The following is a 27936-nucleotide window of genomic DNA, read 5'->3' on the forward strand; positions in this document are numbered from 1 at the left end:
ACACAATTTTTTTGCTGAAAAATATGCAGCCTAAGATACCCAGACATGACAGGTCAATGCCAAAGTAGTGATCCACTGATTAGGGTGTTTTGTCATGGTACACACTGTGGTTTCTCAAATCCTGGGTCCAAAAGGTTTGGGAACTCTTGAATTGTGTGTCACTGTAATAATTTCTCCGATCAAGCTGTGTTATTTATTACAGCCTGTTGGAAGCATATCACCTAGATATGCCAGGAACTGAGCATTGGACCTTTGGCATGCAAAGCATGTACTTTACCAGCGGACTTTGGCTTTTTAGATCTAGATTACAAAACATTATGTTTAGGGGGAAGCTATTTCCTTTAGGACATGGTATGCTGCTGTATGCAAAGTCAGCTCACTGGGCCCTCAAGATCAGTGTTATCTGCAATGACTGGCAGTAGCTGTCCAGGGTTTTAGACAAGGGTACTTCCCAACCCTAACTGGACATGCTGGGACTGAACCTTCTAGGTAATGATATCAGAGAAATCTGTAACGGCTGAGCTCAGATTTGCAAGAAGCCAGCTGAACCCATGGATTTCACAGTGAACTGGCTTTTCTGTTGATTCACAGATTTTTAAAAATTGTACCAAATAGTGCACATACTTAGTGAAATTAAAATGGATAACATGAAATAACCCTGATCAAAAATAACATTCTCCCATAGACTGAAGCATGGAAATATACATTTTGGCAGAGTGTTGGGGGGGGGGGTGACAGGAGGGGTGAATTTGTGTATTTCTGAGAGTGCAAATTTGAGCAACTCTAAATGTGTGCAAAAGCATTCAAATGCTGTTTTGCAGAATCCAGTTCCATCAGTGAATGGAGGTTGGAATGAAAGGTTCCTGACAACTGCAAAACATAGGCAGAATAGATTTACAGTGTCTATATGCAAAGCATGTGCTCTATCACTTAGGTATTGCTTTTTCCCAAACTATTTACATTTAAAGATGCGGTTTTTCAGCAAAGGAGTAGAAGTGGGGTGGGGGTGGGGGAGAGAGAGAGGGCAGGGAGACAGCTTGGAAACCCTCACTTCGCATGGTAGCAGTTCATGTGACCAGTCCCTCTGGATATCAGAGGCATCAGCAGGAATGCACAATCTTTCATGTGGAAGCGTCCCCCTCACAGAAATGTGGGCACTAGAGCTCTGGGCTATCAGTACACTTTTCAATCTTGTTTGAGATACGGCATAGTTAGCTTATACATACATGAATTCTAGCAGTCTATTAAATAGCCATGGAGTTTGGAAAGTGGTAATTGCATAGTAATTTTTGCTTATACAGATAAGCTTCAGTTTATGGCTTAGAAATAATATTTTCTAGAAATAACACCCAAGCTTATTTTTTGCCATTATATCTTTTATTGGATCTATTTAGTGTGTTATGCAAAAGGCATAATTTCATTAAAGTAAGACCAAGAATTGTAATTTATTTGTTTACAAAATTTATTAACCTCTGTTCAGGATGAAGTGAAGGCTTAAAAAAACTAGTAGACTCTTTTTCCTATAGAAATATGCAAAAACTCTAGGTATTTTTCCTGGCCAGTGTGGTAGGTGAGCATGTCTTTGTTTTGGGAAAGCTACTGGAAATTTTGATGAATTTGGAAGTTTGCCTTCAAGAAAATAAAACAGACCATAATTTTATTATTCATATATTTATTCTATTGGTAAGAATTGTATATCACTCCAGTATAAGCAGATTTCAGTCCATGTTTGCCCTTATCTTGATCTTTTCAAATGGTTCGATTTATTATTGTGTGCTTGCTCAAGATAGTGAACGATGCTGACTGGTTTCACCACCTGCATGGCTTTTGTTGTAAAACAGAGGACTTTGCCCTTGCTCAGCAAATGTTAGGAGGGGTGTCCCCTAAACAACATGCTCCTACCCTGCTGGTCATGTGATGCTGTGGACCCCGGAACTTCTGTGTCATGTATACGTAGGCCACATTGCTTAACCAGTTCTGTGCTGTAAGGCTACCTATGGTGATGGTAAGCAATCTGATACCCTCTGGATTTTTGAGCTACAGCTTCCATAAGCAATAGCCAACAGGGCTAATGGTAGTGGTAGGTATGGGCGCTGTAGTCCAAAACATCTGGAGGGTATCAGGTTGCTTATGCCTGGGCTGTGGGCATTGCCAGAGTGTGGCTCAGACATGCTTTCATCAAACCATGGTGCACTGGGTAGACCTTATAGATCTCTAGAGAAACTGTGCCCTGCACTTTAGGTAACTTTTCATGTAGTTTAGTTAGGTATCTCTGTACTACTTTGGCACAAAGGGCTCTTGGGGTGGCTTATAAATAAATTAAAACAATACAAGATACATCTCAATAATAAATAGAAACACAACAGAGTAATTGTAATTAAAGCAGGAGACTGCAAAGCAAAATGATGAAAAGATTTAAGATACCCAGGCAAATAAAAATGCCTTCATCTTAGCATGAAAAGGATGTACAGTTTGGTTGGGAAAGCATTCCCAGGGAGGGCATTCCAGAGTTTGGGTGTCACATCTGAAAAGGCTTCATCTCTGGGCACTACTTACCTCAAAGGCCTTGGTGTGGATCCTAGGTCCTCCATGTACTAACAAGGCGGGTTAAGCCCTGAGGTACCTGGGCCCCAAACGGTCTGTGACTTTAAAGGCGACTCAAGCATCATGACTTATATTTCATATAAAAACATAAGAAAAGCCATTCTGGATCATACCAGTGGTCCATCCAGCCCAACACTCCGTTCATATGGAGGGAAACCAGCCATATAGCAGGATCCCTTAGTAGCCTACCTGCTGTATTTTGAACCAAATGGCATTTTCCAAATGTTCTTCTAGGGCACTTTATGTGTTCTGCCAAAACACTGATACAGTAAGGTCTGCAGCATGGGCAACCAGATAACAGATAATGCACCAAAACCCAGGCAACAAGGCACAAAGCCAGAGTCCAATTACTAGTCCAAATCACAAATCCAAAAACCAGGAGTCAGTCATAGTGCCGTCAAGGAAGCAAGAGCATGGTCAAAGATGAACCAGAGGTCAGGAGCCACGAAGACAGCACAGTGGAGTTGGGACCCTCAGGGCAGGGGCACTCAAGATCAGGACACAATGAGCACCAGCATTCTAGAGACCAGTGTTGCTGAGACAGCTTCTGGAGGGAAGATTCAGTTCTTAAACAGCTCTTCCTCCAGGGCTCTCAGGTGGTGCTTGTGAAGGCCCTGGAAGCTGCAATAGAGCCTGGGACTAATCCTGCAACTACCAAGGTGGTTATTCTGGTCCTTTGCTAGCAGGAGGAGCCCTGAAGCTGCCCAGACCCTGCCAGATAGTTTTCTATAGTTGAGTAGAGAACATTTGGAAGCAATTGTACTGATAGCTAGTTTCTTGGTGAAAATGGCAGGAGAGTTCTGAAGATATCTCCAGAAACCATCCAAATGCATCTGTCTCTGTGGTTGGTCCATCATTTTCCCACCCCTGTAGGGACTAAGAGTGGCTCAGATTATTATCCAGAGTCATACCAACCAAAGTAGTTCCAGCTCTCTTCTTCATGATCTGTTATCTCCTAAACCAGCCTTCCTCAACCTGGTGACCTTTAGAGTAGGGCCATTGACTAGGAATTCTGGGTGTTGCAGTCCAAACGTGTCTGGAAGGCACAAGGTTGGAAAAGGCTGTCCTAAACCAGTACCAGCCAGTCCAATATATGCTGTGCCACATGCACTGGGCTAGATATTGAGAAGAGCCCTTGGTTGTCATAGTTGCTATGAAATCCCAAACATGATGATCCTGATGTGTTTTTTGAAGTTCCCTATAACCACAAGCCTTGGATTCCTCTAAATTTACCTCTGTTAATGCAGACAGGGAGTCTTGTGGGGTGGAAATACATCCTCCAAATCTATGTCCGGCCTTGAATCCCAAATGTAGATAGAGACATTCCAGACTGGTTGGTTATTGGATGCAGCATCTGACCTGAACAGTGGTCACACTGATATCTATCTGTGTAAGACTAACCCCACCTTGCCAGCAAGGCAAAGCAGGGTCAGAGATGAAGGCACAGTGCAGAGGCAAGCTGAGGTTGGATACTGGTGAGGCAAGGTCAGAGAGGACAAGAAAAAGGAACCTGGCAAGGTGGGGTCAGACCAGAGGCAAGAGCAGAGTCCGGTGCAGGCAGGAGTCAAGGCACAACTGGAAGCAAGTCAAGACTGGAACCAGGATCAGGACCACAAAGCAGCTGCCATGAAGGCCTGTGTTGCTGTGGCAAAACTGAGCAAGGAAGCCTTTGGCAGAACCTTCCAGAACTTCCCGCTGTGCCATGTGATTGCACAGGCTCCAGTCCCACATGTCTGCTCCTGGTCCTACAGACATTTGCAGAGGGAATCACACTGCTCATCACCATGGGAGCTGTGTCAAATCTTCAGAACCTGACAGAATGCAAGCAAGACATTCCTCTGTGCAGGAATGGTTCAAGGATCAGCACTTAGGCCCAGGATCTGTCATCTTAATGTGAAAGTGTGTTTTGGCAGGGATGGGCCATGCCAACAGGCACCTCAGGTTGTTCAGGTAGCCCAGCACAGTTCAATCATAGCCAGGGCTGCTTGTAAATCACATTGGCTAAACTTCCTAATGATTCTGTAAAGTCATCAGTGAAACAAAATTGTTATGGACCAGGACCCAAAGCTGCCCTCTCAGCAGATCTTGACCTCTTGTCTTTAGAAGAGAGGCTTCTGAGTTAACTGCTCAGGGTGAAGCCTTACATGAATGCATCGTGACCCTTTCATTTCTTTGGGACCCAATTCTCCAAGAAGACTCCCAGGACCCTTGCATCTAGAGGCAGCTGCATTGCCATCCTCGGACTCTGAGGATTCTAGCCATGAAGACACCTTTACTCCACATCGTTGCACCCTGAGGCTGCTAAAACAGACTGGTCCCTTGAAGAGAAGCAGGCACAGGGCACAGTGCAGGCATGGGGTTGCTCACCCTAAAGGAGGCCAAACGACTGACTCCTTCAGTCTTGTTGAAGCAACATACAGATAAACTTTTCTGGCTTCTAAGTCCAACACCATTCAGAGTTCTTAATGCAGTCCTTATTCCGGTTGTTCCTTTCCAGGAAACCCGACTTGCCCACAATCCTATAAAGACTGGTGCATTTCAGAATCCTGAAACACAGGCCTCAGCAACATTCAGTGACCATCAGCTCTGGTCACAGCAGAGGCAGAGCAGAGAAGACATGTTAAAAAAAAACCCAGCCCAGATACAATAACAACAGTGTCTAAGCCAATACAAATTCTTCTGGGGAGATTAAGAATGACATGTACTCATGATCCTTCTGTATTTCTTCCCGAAGTTGAGAAATAAAAGCCCAGTCAAGTGAGAGTCAGTCTATTTCTAGTCAGCTCAGATGAAATCAAAAGGTGCAGAAGTCTTGTGTGAATTGTGTTCTCATGTAATTAGATAGCTTGAGAGGCTGAGCTGGTGCATCCCATCCTGAGTGTATTGGATTGATTGAAGTCAGGCTGTGTAACTGTTGAAGAGTCTGTCCTTAAGTCTGAGCAACTCTGACAGTAGGTGTGAAACAGAAAGAGAAGAATACATGTAAAACCACAAGTCCAATATGGTTTTCTAATTGATTGAGCAAGCTACCCTGTATCAAATTAACTTGGATTAACAGGAGAGTTCTGGACAAGCAAGAAGTACGACTTTCTCATGCAGTGTGTGGTACAGGATAGATTATGGGTTTTAACTGTTACGATGAATGCTTTTATACTCTTATTGCTTTTATTGACCCTTTTGTTTATAAGCCACCTCCATAGCCTATTTAGAGTGGAACAGTGACAGATAAATTTGAAAAATTATACTTGAGGGGTTTCTTTCTTTTGCTATAGGATGTTTCTAGAAAGGATTAGACAATTGACCGGTCTGTCAGTGCCTGGGAAGACCTTTTGACATGCATAGCAGGAACTGCTGAAATCTCAACTGGTTTGTAATGTGATTGTCCAGTATGTTCCTCATTGACCAGAATGTTGATTTGTGGTACAACGTCACTCTATTTTTTGCATTCTTTTCCTGAAGAAGAATAGTAATAAATTCATGCCCAAACTCCAGATGTGAGAACACTTAGTCATATAAGCACGAACAAGACTTTCATTTACAGAGGGTAAAGTTTTAATTATCAATTGTGTAAGACAATCAACTGGATAGCTGTTCACTTATGAGCTTTCCAGGGACATCTGGCTGTCTCTTGGAGAAAAGCATGTGGACTGGCACTGTTTTCATGAGGCTTAAGGATATGGGATGCACTAAATTGGCACTGCCCTTCATTTGGAAGTCCCCCTTGACTGTTCAGCTATCATACTGGAGTAGTTAAAAAATAGAATCAAGGACTTTTGGTTGGTCTGAAATTCTGTTATTTCTAAGCGTTGCTTTTATTATTTTAAAAACTAGATTTTCTATGATAAGAATAGAAAATATGAACAGCAGCTGCTGGTATTTTCTCTGTCCTGTCTTAATTCTGTTCATCACCCTGCTCCTCACAAATACAAAGCATCTAATGTTGTCGCAGGAGTGCTTCGGTTCTACTCATCTGTGTTGATCAGGTGGGCAATTAAAAAGCAGGAATAAAACTCAGTTTATATAAGAGGAAATAAGTACTGAATGGCAGCAAATATTCAAAACATTTTCTTTTTAAATCTCTGGCTGGGAGGAAAGCGCCTGACAATAAGCATACAGCAAGTTGAAAGGCAGGAGAAAATAAAAAGATTTTAGCCTACTGCCTAAAAGCCAGCAGACTAGGTGGCAGGAAGACCCCTCCAGGGGAGAGAATCCCACCATTGCAGGGCTACCACGGGGAAGGCCCATCATGAGTAGCCTCCAACCAAAACTCAGTATGCAGGGACTCACAGATCAGAACCTCTGACCTGGACCTCAGGCCTTAGGTGGAAACATAGTTACTTCTTGGTTGGTTAAGATGTCAAACATATCTTACAGTAAACTCCTTGGATCCTACAGAAACTATGTAATGCAGATGTGTCTTCCTATTCTGATGGGTGACTTCTTTTTCACCCTCACTTTTCTTTCCCTCTTACCCCTTTGTATTAGACAGCTGCGTATAAGTCCTCTCTGGTACTCATGTGGAAAGAATGAAGCCTGGTATGAGCCTTTGTGGTACACATTTTACAGCAATAGATTAGATTGCTGATATCCTAACCTACTGATGTACTGAGATACTTGTGTTGATTAACCTAACTGATACAGTGTTCAGAATGTACCTACCAGCCTGCTTTTTCTGTTCAGAGTCATTTCTTAAAGCTTAACATTATTCTCTTTCTGCAGTTTGCAGAAAAATTCTAGAATCTAAAGTGAACTTTAACTCTTTGATGCTTGGAGTGACGAGATGTACATATGACTGCAAAATTGTCTGAAAAATGAAGGGTTCCTTTGCCCACCTGCTGCTCTGGTTTCTAGAAAACAGACAGGTGCCAGATGAAAACTTCTTTTACAGGAATGATTTTTTTCAGAGTGCTCTAAAACAGACTAGAAAGAGAATTAATGACATCCTATTGGACCAAAATTTCAAACACCAAAAAGTTCAGTGGGAGGACTTTACCTCCCCTAATATTTTAGAATTCTTTGTATGAAAGCAAAATCAGCAGTGTTTAATGGTGAGAGATCCTGTTATAAAGACATTCATATTGTTTTGTGTTACTTGCATTTAGACAACCAAGCACAGAGTGGGGTTTTAAAAACTTCATCTGATTAGATCATTCAGAACATCTCAATTTGTACCACTTAACTGGAGCAAAATTGCTGGAGAGTTATGTTTTCTACCTACTGTCATATGAATGCATTTCCCAAGAGTCAAGTGATGGAAATGTAGCTCATTCCTGTGGTGTCACATGGAAATAATGTTCTGGTCATGCGCAGAGAATCTAGAAATAGCTTCTGCTCCACTCTGCCAGTAGAGTTAATGTGCAAACTAAGCATTTAAAAATACCAAGTAGACTTGTTATATATGTTGGTAGAAACAGGCTTAGAGAGGGAAGGATCATGAAATCCTTTGTGCATTACCCTTGGGAGGAAGTTCAGTGGGACTTGTGCTGCATGAACCACCATTGGGAAGAACTTTGTATTAAGTTAAAAATTTCCTAAGTGATTTCTTCTCACTAAAAAGGCATTTATTAAGGACTGATATGTACCCACAACTTTTAGTAAGACTTGCACCAGTGCATGTTCTTTGTGGACTGTGTAGCCATGAACAATTTTATTCTGGATTAGTTGGCTATGTTTTCAGGTTGGGAGTTGGCACCAAACTGCTGGCCATTCTCAAGGAGAAGATTGATCCAAGAGCCAAATCTTCTGTTGTATGTTTTTAAGCAAACTCATTCCAACAGTAACCTGCTCACTCAACAATATAAATAATTTATGCTTCTGATATGGAGCAATATCTTGAATAACCTGAGACAGACAGATATATTTATTTCTTTACTGTTTGTGTGTCAGGAGCCTTTGTTACAAAATAAGTAACTTGCCTACATATAATTTCTACACATTTATCAATGAAAGGAAGATGTGTGTATTCAAATAAGATGGGTTAGTAGGTGAACCTGTTCATTGTCATAATACACGATCCTTTGTGTGCATGTGCCAGCATGGAGGTGGTTCTGCTGCAAAGCCCAGCTTAGCTTATACAGCCATAGTTAGCCTGCAGCTTAAAGGGGTGCAATTTTAAGTGGTATGAATTCAGTTTGTTTTGCACCATTTGGCTCCAGTAGTACACTGTGTATCATCACTTGAACCGTCACTTTGCATTTCATCATCTATTGCACTATTTGTTTTATTGTGTTACTTAAAACATTTTTATACTGGCTTGTATCCTTTTTAGGATTTCATGAGATGTACCATGGATGGCATCCTGGATAAAACCCACATAGGGCTGCTTAAGTCTGGTTTCATACCATGCAAATTCGTGAAGCTTACAGCAAGAGGGTGTCTTCACTCTTAACTCTCCAGTGTCAGGCTTGCAGCATGCTAATGAGCATCCATCACTTCAGTCTAGGTTGATCTGGTGTCAGCTTATGGAAGTCCAACAGGATGTGTTGAAGTGAAATACCTTTATCATCCTGTATGACCTTTTTCCATGAACATTGTCTTCCTCCCTTCGCCCCCAAATTGGATTTCTGTGCTAGAAATCTGAAAAGGGGAAGAGATTCACCATCACCCATGAGAACGTGCAATAAAACTGAACATCTCTGAACCCAGACAGATGACTTTTTGAAGGACTGCAGATTCGCTTTCCTTTATTGAGTAGTAGATATGATTAAATATGCATTTAGCCAAGGGTGAAATCTTATCTGTGTGCCCTTTCTGATGAACCAGAAAACTACATGAGGTCTGGGCCTGCTAAGTCTCCACTTGGGACCTAGAGAAAAATACATATAATTTTCATTCCATAAATCTCTAGTCGAGGTCTGTGCAGAGCTGCCTTCCGACCCTTACATGAACTGTCCAGGTGACCTAGCTTGCAGGCCTGAATTATTCTGGCACCGTGGCCTTTAGGCAGCCAGTGGGACTCATTTGAGCAGCAACTGTTCTAACAAGTGAACCATGACACCAATATTATGAAGCAGTGTCTACTAGATATCATGCAAGATGCTTTCTACCCAGTGCATTTTAATGTTTTATCTTAAGTGAGTTTTTTGTTGTTCTTCTATCCTAGTGTCGGGCAGGTTGTCAACATCAAAGCAAAAGTGAACCGAGCCTTTAACTCTAGCATGGAGGTTTGTATACTTCAGCATGCTATCTTGGATGTGTTATTACTTTTATTTTTAGGTCTGTGTTTCCGTGACGGATATCAGGCCGGGTGGGACTTTCTATAAGTGTGCCTTGTTCCCAGAAAGAATATAAAACTCTTCTTTCCCCAGGACTGTGCCACACACAGCCAAATTTTATTGTTGGGGTATATGAGACACATTTTTAATGGATGATAAGTTGATGAAATGTTCTTGGTGAGGTTGAGCCTTTTTAAGGAAAAGAGTGAGGCAGCAGAGGGAGTTCTGCAACAGTAATGAATAGCACAACAATGTTGTCATCTGACCATTAAAATCAGTTCCTAGGTAACAGAAGGTTGTCAGGGCTTCATGTGGAACTAAGGTTAAACTCCAGATTTATTTCCAGACTTCATAAAGTCCTGACACTTGGTGCTGGTTAATGACCCCAGTATAGGTGCAGGCAAAACTTACTGATGTTCAAAGGTTGGGTGGGTATCACTGTTTTCTTGTATGACATTTCATTTTATTTTAAAATTATACTCCACATTTCTGGCAAAAAAAGACATTCATAGCAGTTATGCATTGTGAACAGTTAATTGCTTTATAAAGCAATGACAAAAATGCAAAAGCAATAAAACAGTTTTAAACAGCTACTATTAAACAGATTTTTTTAAAAAAAATCAGAAATTTATGTTCTCAATGTTTTTCTGCATGAAATTATTAATCTGCTGTATCTACTTTCAATTTTGTCCCAGAATTGAGATTCAAGCTCTACACAGGGCTTTATTTTCAGCTACATAACCTGTAGGTAGTGCTAATCCATAGCAGAATAACGCAATTACATGACTAAATACATTATTGTTCACTTTCAGAAATAATGTTCCATTTTCACTGGTATAAAAACTCAGGGAAGTGATCTGGCAAAGAAAAAGGTGGCAGGAGTACAAGGGGGTGATTTCTAAGGAACTCATAAAGAACCATGATTAAGAAAAAAGGAGCTCACAATAAATGCCTTGTGTAGAAAATCTCTCAGCGTGTGAGCCGATACAGCCACAAACAGGGACAATATAGAAAATTAAAAACAAAGTAATTACTTCTACCACCCCAAACACTTGAGCAAGCAGAACAATCTTTGATGGTTGTCTGGAAGGTAGTAAATATGGCGCCAGGTGAACGTACCATGGGAAGGCATGCCGCCACCACCTCTAACTGATGAAGTTGGAAGCTTCCTGGGAATCCCTCCAGGGACTGGTTCTCGTAATACAGTGAATGCCAGAGTGGCTTGTTGTGTTGTCTGAAATTAGCAGGGTAGATTTAGCATGGCTCGTGAACTATGCAGCCTGAGAACCCATGGCTTATTGTTGGGTTGTTCATGGTGGCTTGTTATGACATCCAAACTTGGCAGGGTGACTTCAGTTTGTCCAGAAGGGTTATGGAGTCTTCTGACAAGGTCGATGAAAAACTTGACCGCTCTTTGTGATCTTACTTGGGGAGCTCTGCCTGGTAATAGCATGTGCTATTGATACCTCCATTTGTCTTCTTCCTCCTCCAGTTTGGGCTTTGCATGACACTGGCCAGCTTTCCCCCTTTCCAGCTGAGGTCTTCCTCTTCTTAGCAGAGCTATGCACATAGGCACAATTGTTTTACTCTAGGAATACCTGTGCAGCTCCAGTTTGGAACCACAATGATTGAGGCAATGGGGGAGGGGGGAATTTAAGCTTTCCTCTTCCTGTTTTCATGCTGAAATCCCTTCCCAGAAAGGGTTAAGAATAGAGGGGAAAAATCAGAATGCAAGAGGGGAAAGGGACCTCACCAAGGTCCTAAACTGAGCTGGTGCGTGCTTACCCAAAGGTAAGTGAATTATGCCTGCACACCTGCAAGCAGAGAGGGAGGGAGAGAGCGAGCGCTCTTTAGGAAGAAGAATATTCTTGCTGCACATTCTTACTCACTTCTTGCTAGAAGGAGAATTTTTTTTAAAAGACTTGAAGGGCAGCCAAAAGCTTTAAAAAAGAAAGAAATTGCATGCTGCTGAAATGCAGGGGGAAGGCTCTCATTGCTTAAAAAACTCTCTGCGGGTAGCAGAGGAAGACAAGGAGGGTGAATGTGGGCTTCTCCAGTAGATGCAGCAAAAGGCTTTAAAAAGTTTTTAAAACCTTTTTAAGAACTCTTCTTGCAAAGTTTTCATAGATAGCAATCTGCAGGGGAGGGGAGGGGAGGGGAGGGGAGGGGGAAAGGTTTACTTTCAGAGTTGCCAGAGGCAAACCATGCCAGCACATAGTGTACCAACAGTAACAAGACTGCTGATGGAGTGAAGCCATGAGGGCTCCTGGGATACATGCTGGGAGTGGGTGGGAGGATTAAGGGGAAAAAACCACAAAATGTCTGATCACCTGTCAGTAACGCCAGCTAGCAAGCCGCTGCAGCTTATTTTCAGCATGTCTTATTATGTCCCACAAACTGGACCACAGTCTATTTCAGACAAGGCCAACCTTATGAAGCAATCACCCTCATGTGGCAGATGCTAGGTGATGGCAGCAGCTGGGTTTAGGCGGAGAGACCCGACTGCCATTTAGCCTACCGTGCATGCCCTCCGTTAGGCTGCGGTGCCACAACAGGTGCAGTGGGGACATGCCCTGAAGCCAGATTGATCTGCTGGTAGGGACCGGACCTGCTTCACCCAGAATGCTGCACTCCAAGGTGATAACCTCAGAGTCTGAATCTGCACTGGAAGAAAAGATGGAGTTGGAATGCATAGGATTCCTCCAGATAAGTCAAGCTGCTGATAAGAAGCAGATAATGTGGTTCTAAAGAAAGCACTGTTGATCAGGAAGAACCAGAAGGGGACAGATGTGATTTGACCAGTCCTGGTGTCTGGTGTTAGATCAAACAAGTAGGCCAGGTGAACAGCATCTAGCATTCATTTCTTCTGGCCCACAAGCACTGGGAATCACCCTGAAGGTGGAGCTAAGTCAGGAAGGGAAAGGGGGGGACTTAGACTGGGAATTTTTCCTTATTAGCTGGCTGAGCAACTTTGCTGCTGTGTTTTGTTAATGACTTCTGCAATACTCCTTTTGTATCACAAAGCCAGCCTAGCTGGCCAGCTTTGCCATAATAAAGACTAGTTAGAAACCACTTGTCTTGATCTGCTTAGAAGGAGAAGTGTTGGGAGGGGGGATCTCCGATATCTGCCAGTCTAGGTGGCTTTTATACATGGACTAGAGGGGGCTTGTTCTTCACAGGTGGCAAAATATGTCAAGCCAGCCCTAATTTCAGCCATCAGGCAAGTTCCCATAAGTATTTGGAGTTGCAGATGCCTGTGCAGTTGACCTCGCCCATACTGAGGGACATGAGGCAGGAGAGGGAGAGTTTTACAAGGAAGCAAGTCAGAATCACCCTGCTATGCTGTCCCTGACTGGTGAAGAATGTTGCTGCAACCTGCATACCATTCTTTTATTTCTAGGTGCTTTGGAAGAGACTTGCTGAGCTCCTCAAATGCACTGGCAAGATTAATGTGCCACAATGAGATCCAACCACCTTCTTGTGCTATTTTCCATCTTGTTCTGTACTTACGAATCCTGGAATACAACAGGAATTAGCCCACACTGTATGTTAGCATTATGCTAAGTGTTGTATTGGAATAATAGCACAGCAAGCATGAATGCAATGGGTTGGTTTGCATGTCACAATAAGCCATGCTGAAAATAAATCAAATTGTCGGTTGTTGAGATGCTAACCTGCAATACCCCCAGCAGACAACAAAGTGCTCTGCAATATGTTGTAGCTTGTAACAGACAATAAACAGCTACAACTTGTGGTTTGTTGCCCCCTTTTTCTCCTGCCGCCTACCCCAAAACCAAAGCAGCCTACAACACTAAAGAGCATAGATGGTTGTTGTAGGGGTGAGTGTGTCGCCTTCAGGGAAGCGTGCATATGTAATCATATTTGTTTGAACTTCAGGGAGATTTGCACAAATGTAACTTTTAGAAAACTGTTAGGGATATACTTGCTTTAGGGATTCACTAAAGCTCAGTATGCAAAGGAAAAATCTCATTGAAGATGGAAAAAAATAACATGAAATTTGTGCAGATCCACCCACCCAGACAAAAACTGTAAATGCTCAAGATATACCTGAAAGTGGAAAAAAAGTGTTACTGTACAAGGAGTCAGTGAAGTGGAGGACTACATTAACTGGTGTTATTTCTTACCAATGTGTCCAAAGAGGGGTAGGTGATAAGGGAGGTGGCACTGGGTGACTGGAGTATTTGGCTGCTCTTGCCAGGCAGCTGTGAACCTTCTGCCGGGTTCACACATCACACTGAAAACAAGCCATGAAGAACAACTCTGCAGCAAGCCATGATTTTTCAGGCTTACCTATACATGGTAAAGAAACCACGTGGAAGAAACTGTACCAGGTCCTCACAGACAAACAAGGGTGACAACCCACCATGAGCTGTCATGTTGTTTGAACCAGGTCAGTGTTTGCTGGGGGTGGAAGAAATAAAATATCAGAACCTTTAAAATGTGTGTAAACTTTTCTGGAGGAAAGTGGGTTGCCATAAAGAAAGCCTGAGTCCTGCGTGTGATATGACTTCCATGTCACCACATATCTTCTACAACCATAAGAGCTAGAAAATTTAAAATACCAACAAAAAACCTAAAACCTGATGTTCCCTGGAAGCCAGAGACCACATGTGCATGGCCCTGGTTTAGGCAGTATTTATTTCTCCTCCCTCCCCACCCCCTAATTGTGATAGCTTTTCTGTAATAATCTGCAAAGTCTACCCAGGCCCAAAGGCGCCCTGATTGCTGCTCCTTTTGTTTGCAACTCAAGTTTCGTTTGTTAGAGAAAGGAGCGGTTGGATCCAAGGGATGTCTGGTTTTCATATTGCTGCCCTAGGGGGAAAAAACCTTTGTGTTTCTTTTGGTTAGGAAAGCAACAGTACATAGAATGAAATAATTGCACCTCCTGTTCTTCCTTTAAATATTCAGAAGTATGACTTGCCAAACCAGAACTAAGAATTAGAATAACACAGAGAGCTGTTATGCAGTGCACGTCCTTCTGGTGCTGCAAAGTATCTTGTGAGGAAGAGAATGTATCTAGTTCTTTCAAATTTTCTTCTTCTGAATGGGAATAGCGAGGCTTTAAACAAAACATTAGGCTTCTGCCCCTCCTTTCCTTTGTCTCTAGGTTGGTGTACAGGTGAGCTATGAGGATTTGTGCAATGGGGAACAATGGAATGTGTGCAAGGCATATGCAACATTTGTTGCACAAGGCAAACCAACCACTAAGGTAAGCATACATCTCAGAAAATTAAGTATGTGTAGCTTCACCTTGTATCATAGGATAAATACGCTGTTCCTGCATCCCACACACCTGATCATTTGCTTTGGAGAAGCAAAGACTTCTGTTGACTGTTCAGGCTATTGTATCATGAGCTTTAATACTGAATTATAAAATTAGCCCTTTAAAATTATTTCCAGTTTTGCACAAAATACTTTTGGGGCAGCACTGCTGATGTTCAGTTTGAAATGTGGAGCCTAGTATTAAAACAAAAACAAAAACTAGTAGTGTCCTGCAATACATGAAGAGTATTATTATTAATTACATTTCTGTATGGCCTGTAGCTGAAACACTTTATGGGCAGTTCACACCCATCTGGATTTCAACCAGGCCCCACCCTGCGTATTTTCCAAGATTAGGCAGGATCAGGGACTTCAGACTATATGAACACTAGATGTCTTTTAGAGACTAGACATGTTATAGATTAGATGTGTTATAAAGTCATTCTCATTGTTGGAAATTCTGACTTTTAAGGGCTGATGTACATCCTGGGAGCCACAGACCTTCTTTTTCTGCCCAAACATGAATAGGATGGTGCACTTAGTTTTCCGTGTGACGCGATTTCCCCTTATTCTGTATAAAGGCACATTATAGTCAATCTCCTTGTGAGCCCCAGTGTGGTACAACCTAACTACAAGTTTACCATCTCTGAAGATTAGACTTCACTCACAGGAGGGTCCTATAATTTAGTCAATCTGTTTGGTTATTTATTTATCTATTCATTTTTCAGTTTGTATGCTGCTACAGTAGCCCATACCTTGGATCTCTGTGTGGCTTACGTAAATTAAAACAGCAAAATATTCTAAATAACATATTCAAAATGTATTAATGTATTCAAATGTAAAAATGTAATCCATCAAAATCAAAATATAACATAGAAACTTTGACTAAAATCAACTATACACCAGAAATAAAAAGATACAGTTTTCCCTTTGACATTAAGTCCAGTTGTGTCCAACTCTAGGGGGTGGTGCTCATCTGTTTCTTATCCGAGGAAGCCGGTGTTGGTCTTCAGACAGTTTCTGTGGTTATGACTCACAGAACGCTGTTCCCTTCCCACCAAAGTGGTACCTATTTATCCAGTCACATGTGCACGCTTTTGAACTGCTAGTTTGGCAGAAGCTGGGACAAAGCAATGGGGGTTCATTGCATCATATGGATTCAAAGTGCCAACCTTTCAGTCGACAAACTCAGCAGCTCAGCAGTTTAAACCACTGTGCCTTCCACGTCCCCTATAAACCAGAAACGGTCACTTAAAATCAAGTTACCACTAAAATCAGTGATTAAAGTGACTGGAAAAGAGATATGTCTTCATCTGGCACCAAAATAATAAAAGCTCCGGGGAACCTGTTCCAGCAATGGGGAGTACCCAGCAAATTTTGTAGAGAAAACCATATCCGTAATATTTCTACACTGTGAGAAAGTCAATATTGTTGGTATGTATAAGGAACAGTTCACACATTTCCCTGCTTGTGCTACTTTTTAGGGTGATATTCCATTGAGGAATGACCAGACATGCTATGGATCAGGGTGGGGAACCTGGAGGTCAGGGAGAAAATTCAGATTGCCTGGGTTCCAGGTGTCCTTCCAGGCTCCTCTGATGGTCAGAACTCCTTCCACTGGTCCCACCCCATCCCTTGGCCACCAATTGTTTAGTTGTTTCTAGGCTTGTGTTAGTTTTTTCCGCATTCTAAAAACTTGCGATGTGTCTCCTAAGGCTTAGTTACTACCATAAGAGCTTTAAGTTAAAATAAGATGCAGTTATTCTATTCTATATTTTACCCTGCCCTCCTGTCTTTCATGCTACCTGCCACCAGCATGTGCCCTCTGGAAATGTCTCCAAAACTGAATTTGGACCTTGAGCAGAAAGCAGTTCCCCACCTTGTTATACATAATGGGCGCTATACAATGGTGCTGCAGCACTGGTGGTGATGACGTGGTGCTAGTATCAGTTTATGCTGGCACAGTATCTTTATTGCTACTGCTGCACCCCCACTGGATACTACCCAATGGATGGTATGTTCATGGATATAATTCATGGATGAATGAGCCAGATCTTCATCCCTTCCTCAAACACATTCTTTGCTCATTCAAGTATAAGTTGTTTGGATGTTCTGCACTCTCCCCTTCAAGCTGACTAATCCCATCTTAGCATTTTCTACCATACAAGTTGGTCCAATCACCAGTTCACATCATGCCTGCCGATTCCTGATAAATAAGGCAAGCAGTGCTGATTTGGGAGGAGCCTTATCTGATCCAGCAATGCATTTACAGTCTGAAGGAGAGTTCCTGCCTAGAGTCACTGACACTGAATATGCTTGAATGGTAAAGAGGGCCTGAGTATGAACTCTGGATTTATAAACTTAAAAAGTACTGATAGACCATAGGGAGACTAGTCTGCATTTGCTTAAATGTAAAAGGAGAATCTGCAATCCACTCCATTCTACAAGGTCATCCACAATTTGAATGGATATGTTTCTGCCAAGTCATTACTGCTGTTGTGTATTTTCAAATGCATCTGAATCAACATTTCTGAATTTACATTGTGTGGTTTGTTCATGCATAGCAAAGACCAAACCATAAAGCTATGTGAGTAGCATGTTTATCTAAGGTGCACAGGGCTGAGTACATCTCTTTTTGTAGCAAGCAATTTTGGGAGCACCCAATTTGGAGCAGAACAGCACTGTGAGAGATAGAGGTTTAACTGCTTAGCCACCAAAAATCCCTCTGCCAACAGCTGACATTTGCCCCTGAAAAGTAGCACATGCTCTTAACAACAGGTTGTTCCATGCCATCAAGCCCAGGGGTCTCAAACTCGCGGCCCACGGGCCAATTCCCGGGAGGGGCGGGGCATGGGGGAGGGGCCCTGCGGCCTTCAAAGTGCCAGTGGCGCCTGGGCCGGCCGTGGGATGAGCGGCCCACCACCACCTCGGTGGTGGAATACTTGGTGCGGCCCAGCCTCACCCAGACTCTACTTCCAGCGGCCCCCAGGTAAGTTGAGTTTGAGACCCCTGATCTAGCCATTTCTGTGAAGATAGGAGCAGCTGTATTGTGTCGGAAGTATGCAAATATGGGAAGGGCCAAAGTACAGAGCATAAATGCTGCTGGGGAATGTTTTGTGTGCTCACATATTTATTTATATAAAACATTGGTAAGGCTTGAAGATATTAGTTCAGCATGCAGAGAAGTAATTGTTAATCTTTTTCCAAGGAGATGGGAATGAGGAGAATTCAGGTCAGGATACTTAAAAACCAGCAAAGTTCTGTACTAAAAGATATATTGTATGCTCTCTTCCCATACGCTCAGATCAAATTAAAGCCCTTCATTCCACAAACAGAAGAGGAGAAGACTGAGTACAGCATTGCTGCAGAGCGCCGCCGTATGAGACTGGCCCATACAGATACGATCAAAGATCTCTCCACCAACAGCCCTGTGCAGTTTGGTACAGTAACCCACAGGCTCCTTTTTGATGCTTTGACTGAAACACAGTGGCTGTCTAGTACATGAGACTAGGGCTGGGGCAGAGCACATCCCTCTGCACATGCATGCTCAGCCCCATCGTGGAAAGCAAGCTGAGTCAAAGGAAGTCCATGACCACTTGTGGAAGGAAGCTTCTGTAACCAGCGTCCTCCTTCCGCGGCAGGTGCAGCAGCACAGGCAAAGGCTGCTGCGTGTGGTGTGGAAGAGGGTCGCTGCTTGCTCAGCGGTCATGTGGTGTGCCACTCCTGGTGAGTCCTACATGAGCATCCTTCTTCTGCGTCACATGCAGCAACACCGAGGATGCTGTACACAGTGCAGAAGACGGACGCTGTTTGTGCAGCATGGGGGACTCAGTTCCTGGTGAGTGTCCTACCGACTTGGGGCACATTTGCAAGAACTTGGGCTCAGGAACGACCCATATGCCAGCACATGGGACTTTGACCATATGTATCTGTGGCCATCCCCTCCTTTCTACCTGATAGACAGGCGTGGGCTTTTCAAGTTATAGTGTGTATGTGATATGCAATTGTTTTTTCTTTTAGTGAAGCCTGTTGTCATTGTAACAGAAAGCCATCAGGGAATCCTCATTTCCCTGGCCAACTGGGCAAAAACCTGCCCAGCATTTCCTTGGTCCCTCAATTCCTGGACCAGACACTGGATTCAGCACATGACAACCTGAGCTTGGGGAACAAAACAAGTTTATTAAAAAGATCGAACACGGGGTAGAAGACACTAAAAGATTCAGGCTAAAAAGACAAAACAGGGTAAAATGGGGAAGGGGGAATTGGGGATCAGCAATAGTACAGTTTACAGCCAATGAAGCACCCCCAGTCCCAGAGCCTTGTTGACCCACTTGGACCGGAAAACAACAAAACGAGCCCTCGCCTCAGCAATACACAGAAGCTCTACCTTCGCCAGGTTCAAGATAGGCAGAGAAGATCTGTTTTTCAACACAGGGATCAGGCAGCAGAATGGACCTCCCAAAGAGGAACAAAGAGCCTCTCTGTTCCTCAGCCTTTATTCCTCCCGCTCTGGTCAGTTGACTAATGGGGAGATGGCCTACATCCCAGGCCAAACATTTCCTCCAGATGACTGATCATTAACCAGTCATTGCTGTTATCTCCAGAGTCTTTTGGGCCATAATTTATGCTTCCAAAAATACATCACAAAGGGAGGAGGATGACTCCCAAGACCTTGGGTGCCAAATTCCTGCTGAGCTGGCTCCAAAATCTGTAACATTTAACCATTACAGTATTAACCCTTCTCTTGCTCCCTGTGAGCCACAGGTGGGTTCACACTGCAGTCATGTATTCATGGAGAGGGAGAAAGGAGAAGTTGGTTTGGCCTCTGCATATTTTGTGTGTGTTTTTTTCCAAATAAAAACATCAGTTGTGCGTATCTTTGAAATGTATACATTCTTCTCCCATTGGTTAAAGTGTATTTGTATGCATTTTTAAAAGTAAGTGCTTTTTTCCAAATGTATACATGCTACCAAACCCATTTTTTGTCTGTGAATGACATTTCAAGCTCAGGAATGTACAGATATTGTCTAGATTTCATCCAAGTTCACATTCAGCTTGGTGCAAACTGGGTAAATCTTGATCAAAAATGAACTGAAAAAATTTCTCATACATCCCTATTGCAGAGAACGTGTTTGGCCCTGACCGGACACCCGTTCACCATCTTTGTGCCAGGCTGTTTCAGGAGGGACAACAAAGATGTCAGAGGCTTTCTGTTAGGTGCTCTTGTATCAGCTACTGCAGAGCTTATTTTAATTGCCAGTGCCTGTAACAAAGGAGGAATCATTCTGTGGTGCAAGAGGTAGAATTTAAATGGAACAAGAGTGAATGAAAAGGCACAGGAATAAACCAGATTAGAGGTTAAGATGAGCTGTAGCTTCTCTGCTGCCCAAAGAAATAAAATCCAAAGCAGACTCCTTGGAGACATGGTATGGGGCAAGGGATCCTTGGAGTCCCACAATTCTGTTTCTGGTATCTGCTTTCTGTTTGATAATGTAGACACTTCCTTACAAGAGCTAAAGATCTGTGGCTTCCTGAGGCTGCGTGCTCTGTTCAATGGGTCCTGCTGTGTGCTTGCTATATGATAAGCCTGCAGGTATTTCTGCCCTCCTGTCTGCCATATAGGAGTATGGATTGAGTGTGTGTAGTTGTTGAACCATGGTTTGGTGAAACCCGGGCGACTGTATTATTGCAGCCCAGACAACATAACAAACCAGGATGAATCACTCACAGTTCATAAATAAGTAACAAACCATGGGTTCTCTTCGTGGGTTATTCATGGTTAACAAACCATGGCTTCTCAGCTCAGTTGGGTTTAGGCAACAAAAGGGTGCATGTGGCAGCAAGAATCCATGGCTCAAAGACACCCATGCTTAGCACTTGGGTTATCATGTTGTATGAAACCAGTCCCTGGATCCCTAGAAATGGGTTCGGGAGTGGGAAAAGAGACACAGAAGTTGCTCCAAGTATTATCTAGCCATTCAGCCATCCCTTTCGAGGTTCCTCTCTGAAAAATAATGCATTTTCTTTTGATAACAGAGCTTGAGAACAGGGAGTGCACTTCGGTGGTACCTGCAAAAGAGACCCGAGTGGAAAGTGTAGAGCTAATTCTGCCACCACATGCCAACCATCAGGGGAACACATTTGGAGGACAGATCATGGCATGGATGGAAAATGTGGCCACAATAGCAGCAAGGTAGTCTGTTTCTTTATCTTTGGGGTGAAACGAAACACTGGGGCAGTGCTAGTTTGCTGTTAAAATGGAATGCCACAGCTTCAGCTTTATACATGAATAGGACTGACCTGTTTGAGGAACCTCAATCTCTTGCATCAAATTCAGCCTTAATGGGGTACCAAGCTGGCCCTCTGTGGTTCCCCAGGTGGCCATGCCCCTTTATTTATTTATTTAGGAAGCTTCTATGCCGCCCCATTCGCCGAAGCCTTTCCCCCGCTCGTACCTTTTCTGCCAACCAGCAGCTGTTTCACGATATCTTAGCTTTTGCATGGTCCTTTCCCTGATTCTAAAAGGCTGAAATGTCTCTTCTAGTTGCTGTCAGTAAAAGCCTTAAGTGAAAGTAGGCTAGTATTTTGAGAGTCCCACCCCTTTTGCCTTTGCAGTCGAATGCAGTCCCCAAGGCTTCTCCAAAATGGAATTTGGTCCTTTGGTGGGAAGAGGTTCTGTGCCCCTGACCTGGGTCATTTAGCCGAGCTTGTCCCACAGGCTGCCGGTTGCTGAGCACTACATGCCTGATGGACCTGTTTGGAATTGGGAGGTCACATAGATCTCATCTGGGTGGAGTTTGAAATCCATCCAGTTTCCACCCTAGAAAATACCTGCAGACTGAAAAAAGGCAGATCTCAGGGCTGTTTCACATGGCTGTCTTTTGGAAATGTTCTCTATCCACAGAAACTTCTTTGAAAATGCGATCTGTTGGAAGAGGTAATAAAGTGGTCTGCCATCTCCATACTCCTAGGATCTGAATTGCATGTTGCTGTCATCACTATGGTGACCTCCTAAATTAGCATGTAGGTGCATGCTCAGATAACTTTTTCACTACTTCCATGTTTCATCAGGAGAAGCAGGACTGGGGACCCAAACCAGTTTTTGATCAGTTCTTAACTATCTCTTCTTTTCCTGCTGCCTCCACCTCCTTTATCAAGCATCTTTCCCTCAGTGGCTGTAGGTTTTATCCTGAGTGCTACAATGGAAACTGAGGGAAGCTTCCTACAAGTATGTACTTAGGAGTAGTTTGTGAGGGAACCACTGTTCCAAGAGTAGGAGTGTGGCCCAAGGACTAATCATCAAGGAAAAGGGCAAGGGGCTTGGTATTAACCACCTCCACTAAGTCATGCTAGTAGGAGCACCAAAGGCTGACTCACCTTAAGTTTGGAAAATCTGCAATCATTTAGCTTACTTCTTGTAACCCTCCAGATGTTTAGACTTTTAGCTTCTAGGTTCCCTCACCATTGGCTCAGCTGGCCAGGGCTGATGGAGCTGTAGACCAAAGCATCTGGAAAGTCATAAGGTGTCCATCCCTCTTCCAGGTTCTAACACAACCTGTTGCCCTCCAGATGTGTTGGGATAAAGGCCCCATAGTTTGATAGGAGGTGTATTCCAAAACATCTGGGGGTGCCAGGCTGAAGAAGGCTGTTCTAGCGTTTGCTGTTGCTATTTGTTTTCCTGTTTAACTAAAGTGTCATCTAAGTACTTTTCACTTTGAAATGTGAAATATGTTAGTTTAGGCTGAGGTTTAGTTGCAGTTGATGAAACTTAATTTCCACAGCAGGGCTTATTTAACTACCTCCTTAGAATACAAACCAAAACATTAAATAACCTGACCGGTTCTTGATTTTTTTCCAATGCCTTGCCATTCGAGCTTCCCTGGGCTCCTTCTAGTGCTGTCTAACCCAACCACCCTTACAATTCCTGTTACAGCCAGTTAGAACCTAGTTTCCAAGGGTGTAGGTGAAGCATCCTAAAGGTTTAGGCATTACACTTGGCTTTGCTGCTGCAAAAGCAGAGTAGAGCTCCTTTTTCACTATTGTCCCACAAAAGACCCCCTTGCTGCAACAGGTTCCACCTGGATACGTGTGGGGGAAATGGATCGTCTTGAGAGGCATTGCCCTTTCTGCCACCAAAGCTGTTCTCTGTCTGCTGTCGTTCCTTTGAGGCAAACTGGTGCTCTGGTCTGCCCCACACCACTGCATAAACACATCTTTCTTCACCCTGTCTGAGAGGTTGGTGCATGCGCTCTTGCATTCTCATGAATGGGCGCACTCACAGCGACTCACTTTATCAGGGACAGCTTGTTCTAGTGCTGGCAGCCTCCTTTCCCTGGAAGTGTTTTTATCTAAAGATTTGGATAGTAGAACCAAAGCTTGTCATTTACTTTTCCCAGAGACACTTACTGCTTTCCTTTAGGTGGCACTCTCTCTTTGGTAATTCAGAACATTTGGATGATAAATGTGTGGAGAAGAGGGGTAAAGATGTCAATTGTATAATTCCTAGCCTTCTCGTATGGACTGACAAGTAGACTTTCTTTTATAGCAACAGGTCTAACAAAGTGAATATGGCTTGAGATTCTAGGTGACTTTGGTTCTAAATTGTGTCATAAGAAAGGATTGTGTTGTGAATGGTGATCCATTTGCATCTCTCATGCGAGATTATAGCCTATTGCTAATTGGCAGTAATTTCTGAATTGTCTGTGAATTCCTTATATGCTTCAGAGAAAATTGCTTAGTTCTCAGAATGAACTTAATTCATTTTCTCGGTTTTCTCATAGCCGATTGTGTCATGCTCACCCCACCCTAAAGACAATTGAAATGTTCCACTTCAGGGGGCCTTCTCAAGTTGGGGACCGACTCCTGTTTAAGGCTATTGTCAACAATGCATTCAAATACAGGTATGCTTTTCTGTTCTCTAGAGCAGAGCTGGGAACCTGTGGCCCTCCAGGTGCTGCTGGGCTCTAGTTCCCATCAACCTCAGCCAGCTTAACCAATGGGGATTCTTGCCCAACATCATCTGGAGACCCACAGGTTTCACCACAATAATCTAGGGTTGGTTCAGAAGTTGTTGGAAAGCTTACTTCAGTTGTGCAAGGGCCAAAATAAGCATGACTTTCAATCTGTTTCTAGCAGCTCCATTTCTTCATTTTCAGGAGGCTCATTCCAGATATTTAGCCTCCACCACCAGCCACAGCAGGGCTTTGGCCCCATGTCGAGCCTTTTTATGGTTCAGTGGGACAACTGTACATGTTTAGAATTGTGCATGTTTTCATTCTGTTGCAAGTTGCAGTGAAGCTTTTTGAGAAGTTGATGATGATGGGGTGGGTCGGTGGGTAGAAAAACACCAACCAGCTAAATTCAGGTGTTTTTTTTTTTTTTTAAGAAAAAGGATAGATTAACAGGGTTTTTTTAAAAAATGGACTATGTAAAATATTTCTCCAGTGAGGACATCACTAGAATGAATCAAAAGAAAAAGCTCAATTTTTCTATAAATAAATAACAGTTTACTTATGTTGTTTGGAAAACTTATCCTTAAAAATGAATTCCGATGAAATTAATGGTTTTCTATTAATGTCTATTCCTGCATTTCCCAATGTTTCATGTGCTTTGAACTCTGCCACAGATGTCTGTCTGTCTGTCATCTGTCTAAGTTGTGCTTACCTTTCCAGCATGGAGGTTGGTGTGTGTGTAGAGGCCTATCGACATGAGATGGAAGTCAACCGAAGGCACATCAACAGTGCCTTCATGACCTTTGTGGTCTTGAATGAAGAGGGTCAGCCACGCACACTTCCAGTTTTGAAACCAGAACCAGGGGTAAGAACTGGGAGTGGTATTGTGTGGTTTTGTAAGTGGTAGACAATGGTCTTGAATCAAATGAGTAATAAACTCTGGATAAATTACTAAAACTGAATCATGTTTGCTGTGCAAAATCAGATTTCTCCTTGAGGCCACCCTGCAAATGTGACTCATGAATGTTGAAATCAAAGAAATCTTTTCGGGAAGATGCACAGCAGCATGAGGATTGAGATTGAATCAAATAACTGCAGTTCAGAACACCATTTTCTATTGCAGAGTGGTTGTACACTCTGACTAGATTCAGACAACATAAGAACCCACACTCAAGAGTTGAGTGTGGATTGTCATTGAGCTGTGGGTTATTCTTGAAACCTGAATGATAAATTGAAAGCAAACCCCTGGCTTGTTGTTAGGTTGTGAGCTGTGGTTTGTTTGTGGTTAATAAATCATGGTTAGCTTATTGTGGCTCAGATCACATAACATAATATAACCCAACCCCCAAGGTTTCTGATCGCTGGCCAGCATGACTCAGACTGATGGGAACTGAAGTCCAAAACATCTGGAGGGCACCATATTGGGGGAGGCTAATAAATACCACCCTCATTAGATCCAAGATTCTAAAGCCTAACATTTATATAACATGCACCTGTAAATATTTCTTTCTCCTGACTCCTGTAACCAAAAACAGCAGGAAGGGAGCAAGTTTGAGTGGAGGAATAACATAGTGAGGCTGCTTAAACCTTTTGCCGTCTTTGTGTTTTTTTACTCAAAATGGTCCCCGCCAGCTGCTTTCCTCCCTGAGAAAAGGAATAAAGGAATAATGTAATTAGCCAGCCTGTTGAAAGGACTAAGACAATCATCCTAATCTTGACTGATTTCCATGAGGCTGAGGTTTGTTTTTACCTTCCTCTGTCTGCTCCTTACAAAAATGCAGCTAGGCTTGTCTGTAGAATGTATGTGGAGCCAGTACTTGTATATTTTACTGTTTAAGCAACTGAGGGCTTTCATCACAATCTTCCACATGCCTACTCAGGAATATGAGACTTCCTTCTGAGTATTTTTGTACAGGAGTGTGGCCTTGGGCCTAAGCCTCACTGAAACTTAGATGACCATAGTGATGTTGTTTTTGGTCTGAGGCTCTGAGACTAGCTCTGCTGACTCATCTTACCACATGGGATGCAATCAGATAAAGAGCACCATGTGAAATGTATGGGCAAAAAGCACATTGCCAGAAGTTATATTAAGTCAAAAAAGTGTGTATGAAGTATACCTTTAAACAGGTTAAGATTGATTTTCTGAAAGATTTATATCCCACCATTTTTCCTGCAAGGAAACCAGGTGGCTTACATAATCCTTCTGTTGCTCTCCATTTTACCATCACAACAACCTTGTGAGTTAGGTAGACTGAGATTTGGTGACTGGTCGAAAGTCACCCAGTGAATTTTACAGCCAAGTGGAGACTGGAATCTGGATCCCTGCAAGTCCTACTCTTAACACTCTGTTCACTAATCCACAGTTGATGCTACTGGTTATATACCCACAACAGCGCCGCCCCCCCCCACAAGATTAGCAGATATGGCAGAACCCCAAGATTTGCACAGGTATAAGAAGTAGAGGAAAAAACCCCTAAGGGGAAGGCAACCCTAAAACCAGACCAATGAAGTCTGAGCATGCTCCGTGATCACAGAGTGATAACTACCTATTGGAAAGAGACAAAACAGAAGACTACACGGGAAGAGCATGGCTGACTGGCTGGTTGGCCTTCAGAGCAGTGAAGGGGAGTGCCCCACACTGTAACGTTTGGGTGCAAATCCTACTTGGGGTGTAACACCTACCATGTTGGTGCTACTTGTCAGTGGATCCAAGCTCAGTAAGAGTCGCCCCCCCGCCCCACCTCCCAGTCTGTTCCTTTTGTTGCAGGGCAAGCAGAGCAAACCTAAATCCTTTGCGTTAAACCCTAACTCTGGCCAAACTATTTTACTCGTTTGGTTCCTGTGCATGCTTCATGGGTTTCCAATATATAATCCAGACATTTTATTTTCCTTTAATAGGATGGACAAAGACGATTTAAAGAAGCTAGCGCTAGGCAAAAAATTAGACTGGACAGGTAAGTGGAGGCAGTATCGTGAATACACTAGAAGCTTCCTTGCCTCAGTTTTTCTCCTCCCTGCCAAGCGCTCTCCCATCTAAGGAACACAGATGATTAATGGTATCCATATATGATATATTTTCCTATGGCATGTTCCCAAGGTAGATTTATATTGATGTGTAGGAGGCTGGATCTATTACATGTAAAGCAGGGCTTTCCATGTCCCAGGCATGTTGCTGCTGGCTTTGATCCACAGGGAGGGAAGGGTGACGTGTTCCACAGAAACATTCTGCTCTCCTCTTTGCCTCAGCAACATGCTCATGGAAGGAGCAGAGGTGGCGTAACCCTTGGGCTGAGCACTTCAGAGGACCCTCTGATGGGAAAGCATGTCTCTTGGCAGTGCTTTCCCATCAGAGGGCCTAAATATGAAAAGCCTGAAATGTTCACCCTTTTGGGAAGTATCAGAGGCTCTGTGCTTTGGGAACTGTTGGCTTGGGGTGGGGAATTTCACTCACACACCCAGGAGTCATGTATACTTGCTCTCTGTTTCCCCAGTCATTTTTTCTGTTCAGCCCACTGAAGCTGGCAAATGCAATCACTGTCACAAGGTAGGAAGGGGCTTGAGCCCTGAGTGGATTAGTATGAAACTCTGTTAGGAAACACCACGAAGGAACACAAAATGATTCTCAATTCCAAATCTGGAAGAAACGCGTTTGTACTAGAAAACCTGACCCTAATCTCAGCTATGTAGGAGCAAGTGTATTTATTTCTGTGTTACGTTACTCTCCTACCCCATCCCAAGGAGCTTGTATAAAATAGCATTGTGTACCTCTCCATTTCATCTTCAGCAGGGAAACAGTACTTTGCACATGTTCAGGAGCACACTTCCTTTTATTATTACTTCACACCCTGAGCCTGAACTTCACACCCTGAGTCTAAACACTCTAA

At 43.1% G+C, this 27936-nt stretch overlaps 1 protein-coding gene across 8 annotated transcripts in view; it reads left to right on the forward strand.

The window, feature by feature from the left end:
* The window catches only part of ACOT11 (acyl-CoA thioesterase 11), a 92722-nt gene that overhangs the window by 36873 nt on the left and 27913 nt on the right, over positions 1–27936 (forward strand). For 5 of the 8 annotated variants that reach the window (XR_006414706.1, XM_044429863.1, XM_044429869.1 and 2 more), the window contains 8 exons: positions 7090–7140; positions 9707–9767; positions 14947–15048; positions 18406–18541; positions 21138–21294; positions 23882–24001; positions 24773–24917; positions 26951–27006. Coding sequence is in view for 7 of the 8 variants with exons in the window: in XM_044429863.1 (XP_044285798.1) it covers positions 7090–7140; positions 9707–9767; positions 14947–15048; positions 18406–18541; positions 21138–21294; positions 23882–24001; positions 24773–24917; positions 26951–27006 (828 nt within the window). In the remaining variant the exon portion in view is untranslated. The remainder of the gene's footprint in view (positions 1–7089; positions 7141–9706; positions 9768–14946; positions 15049–18405; positions 18542–21137; positions 21295–23881; positions 24002–24772; positions 24918–26950; positions 27007–27936) is intronic. The other 3 variants (XM_044429868.1, XM_044429867.1, XM_044429870.1) reach the window with 3 other exon arrangements.

The sequence above is a fragment of the Varanus komodoensis genome, unplaced genomic scaffold (genome assembly GCF_004798865.1).
Source record: "Varanus komodoensis strain SLA01 unplaced genomic scaffold, ASM479886v1 scaffold20_1, whole genome shotgun sequence".
In the NCBI taxonomy this organism is placed as follows: domain Eukaryota; kingdom Metazoa; phylum Chordata; class Lepidosauria; order Squamata; family Varanidae; genus Varanus; species Varanus komodoensis.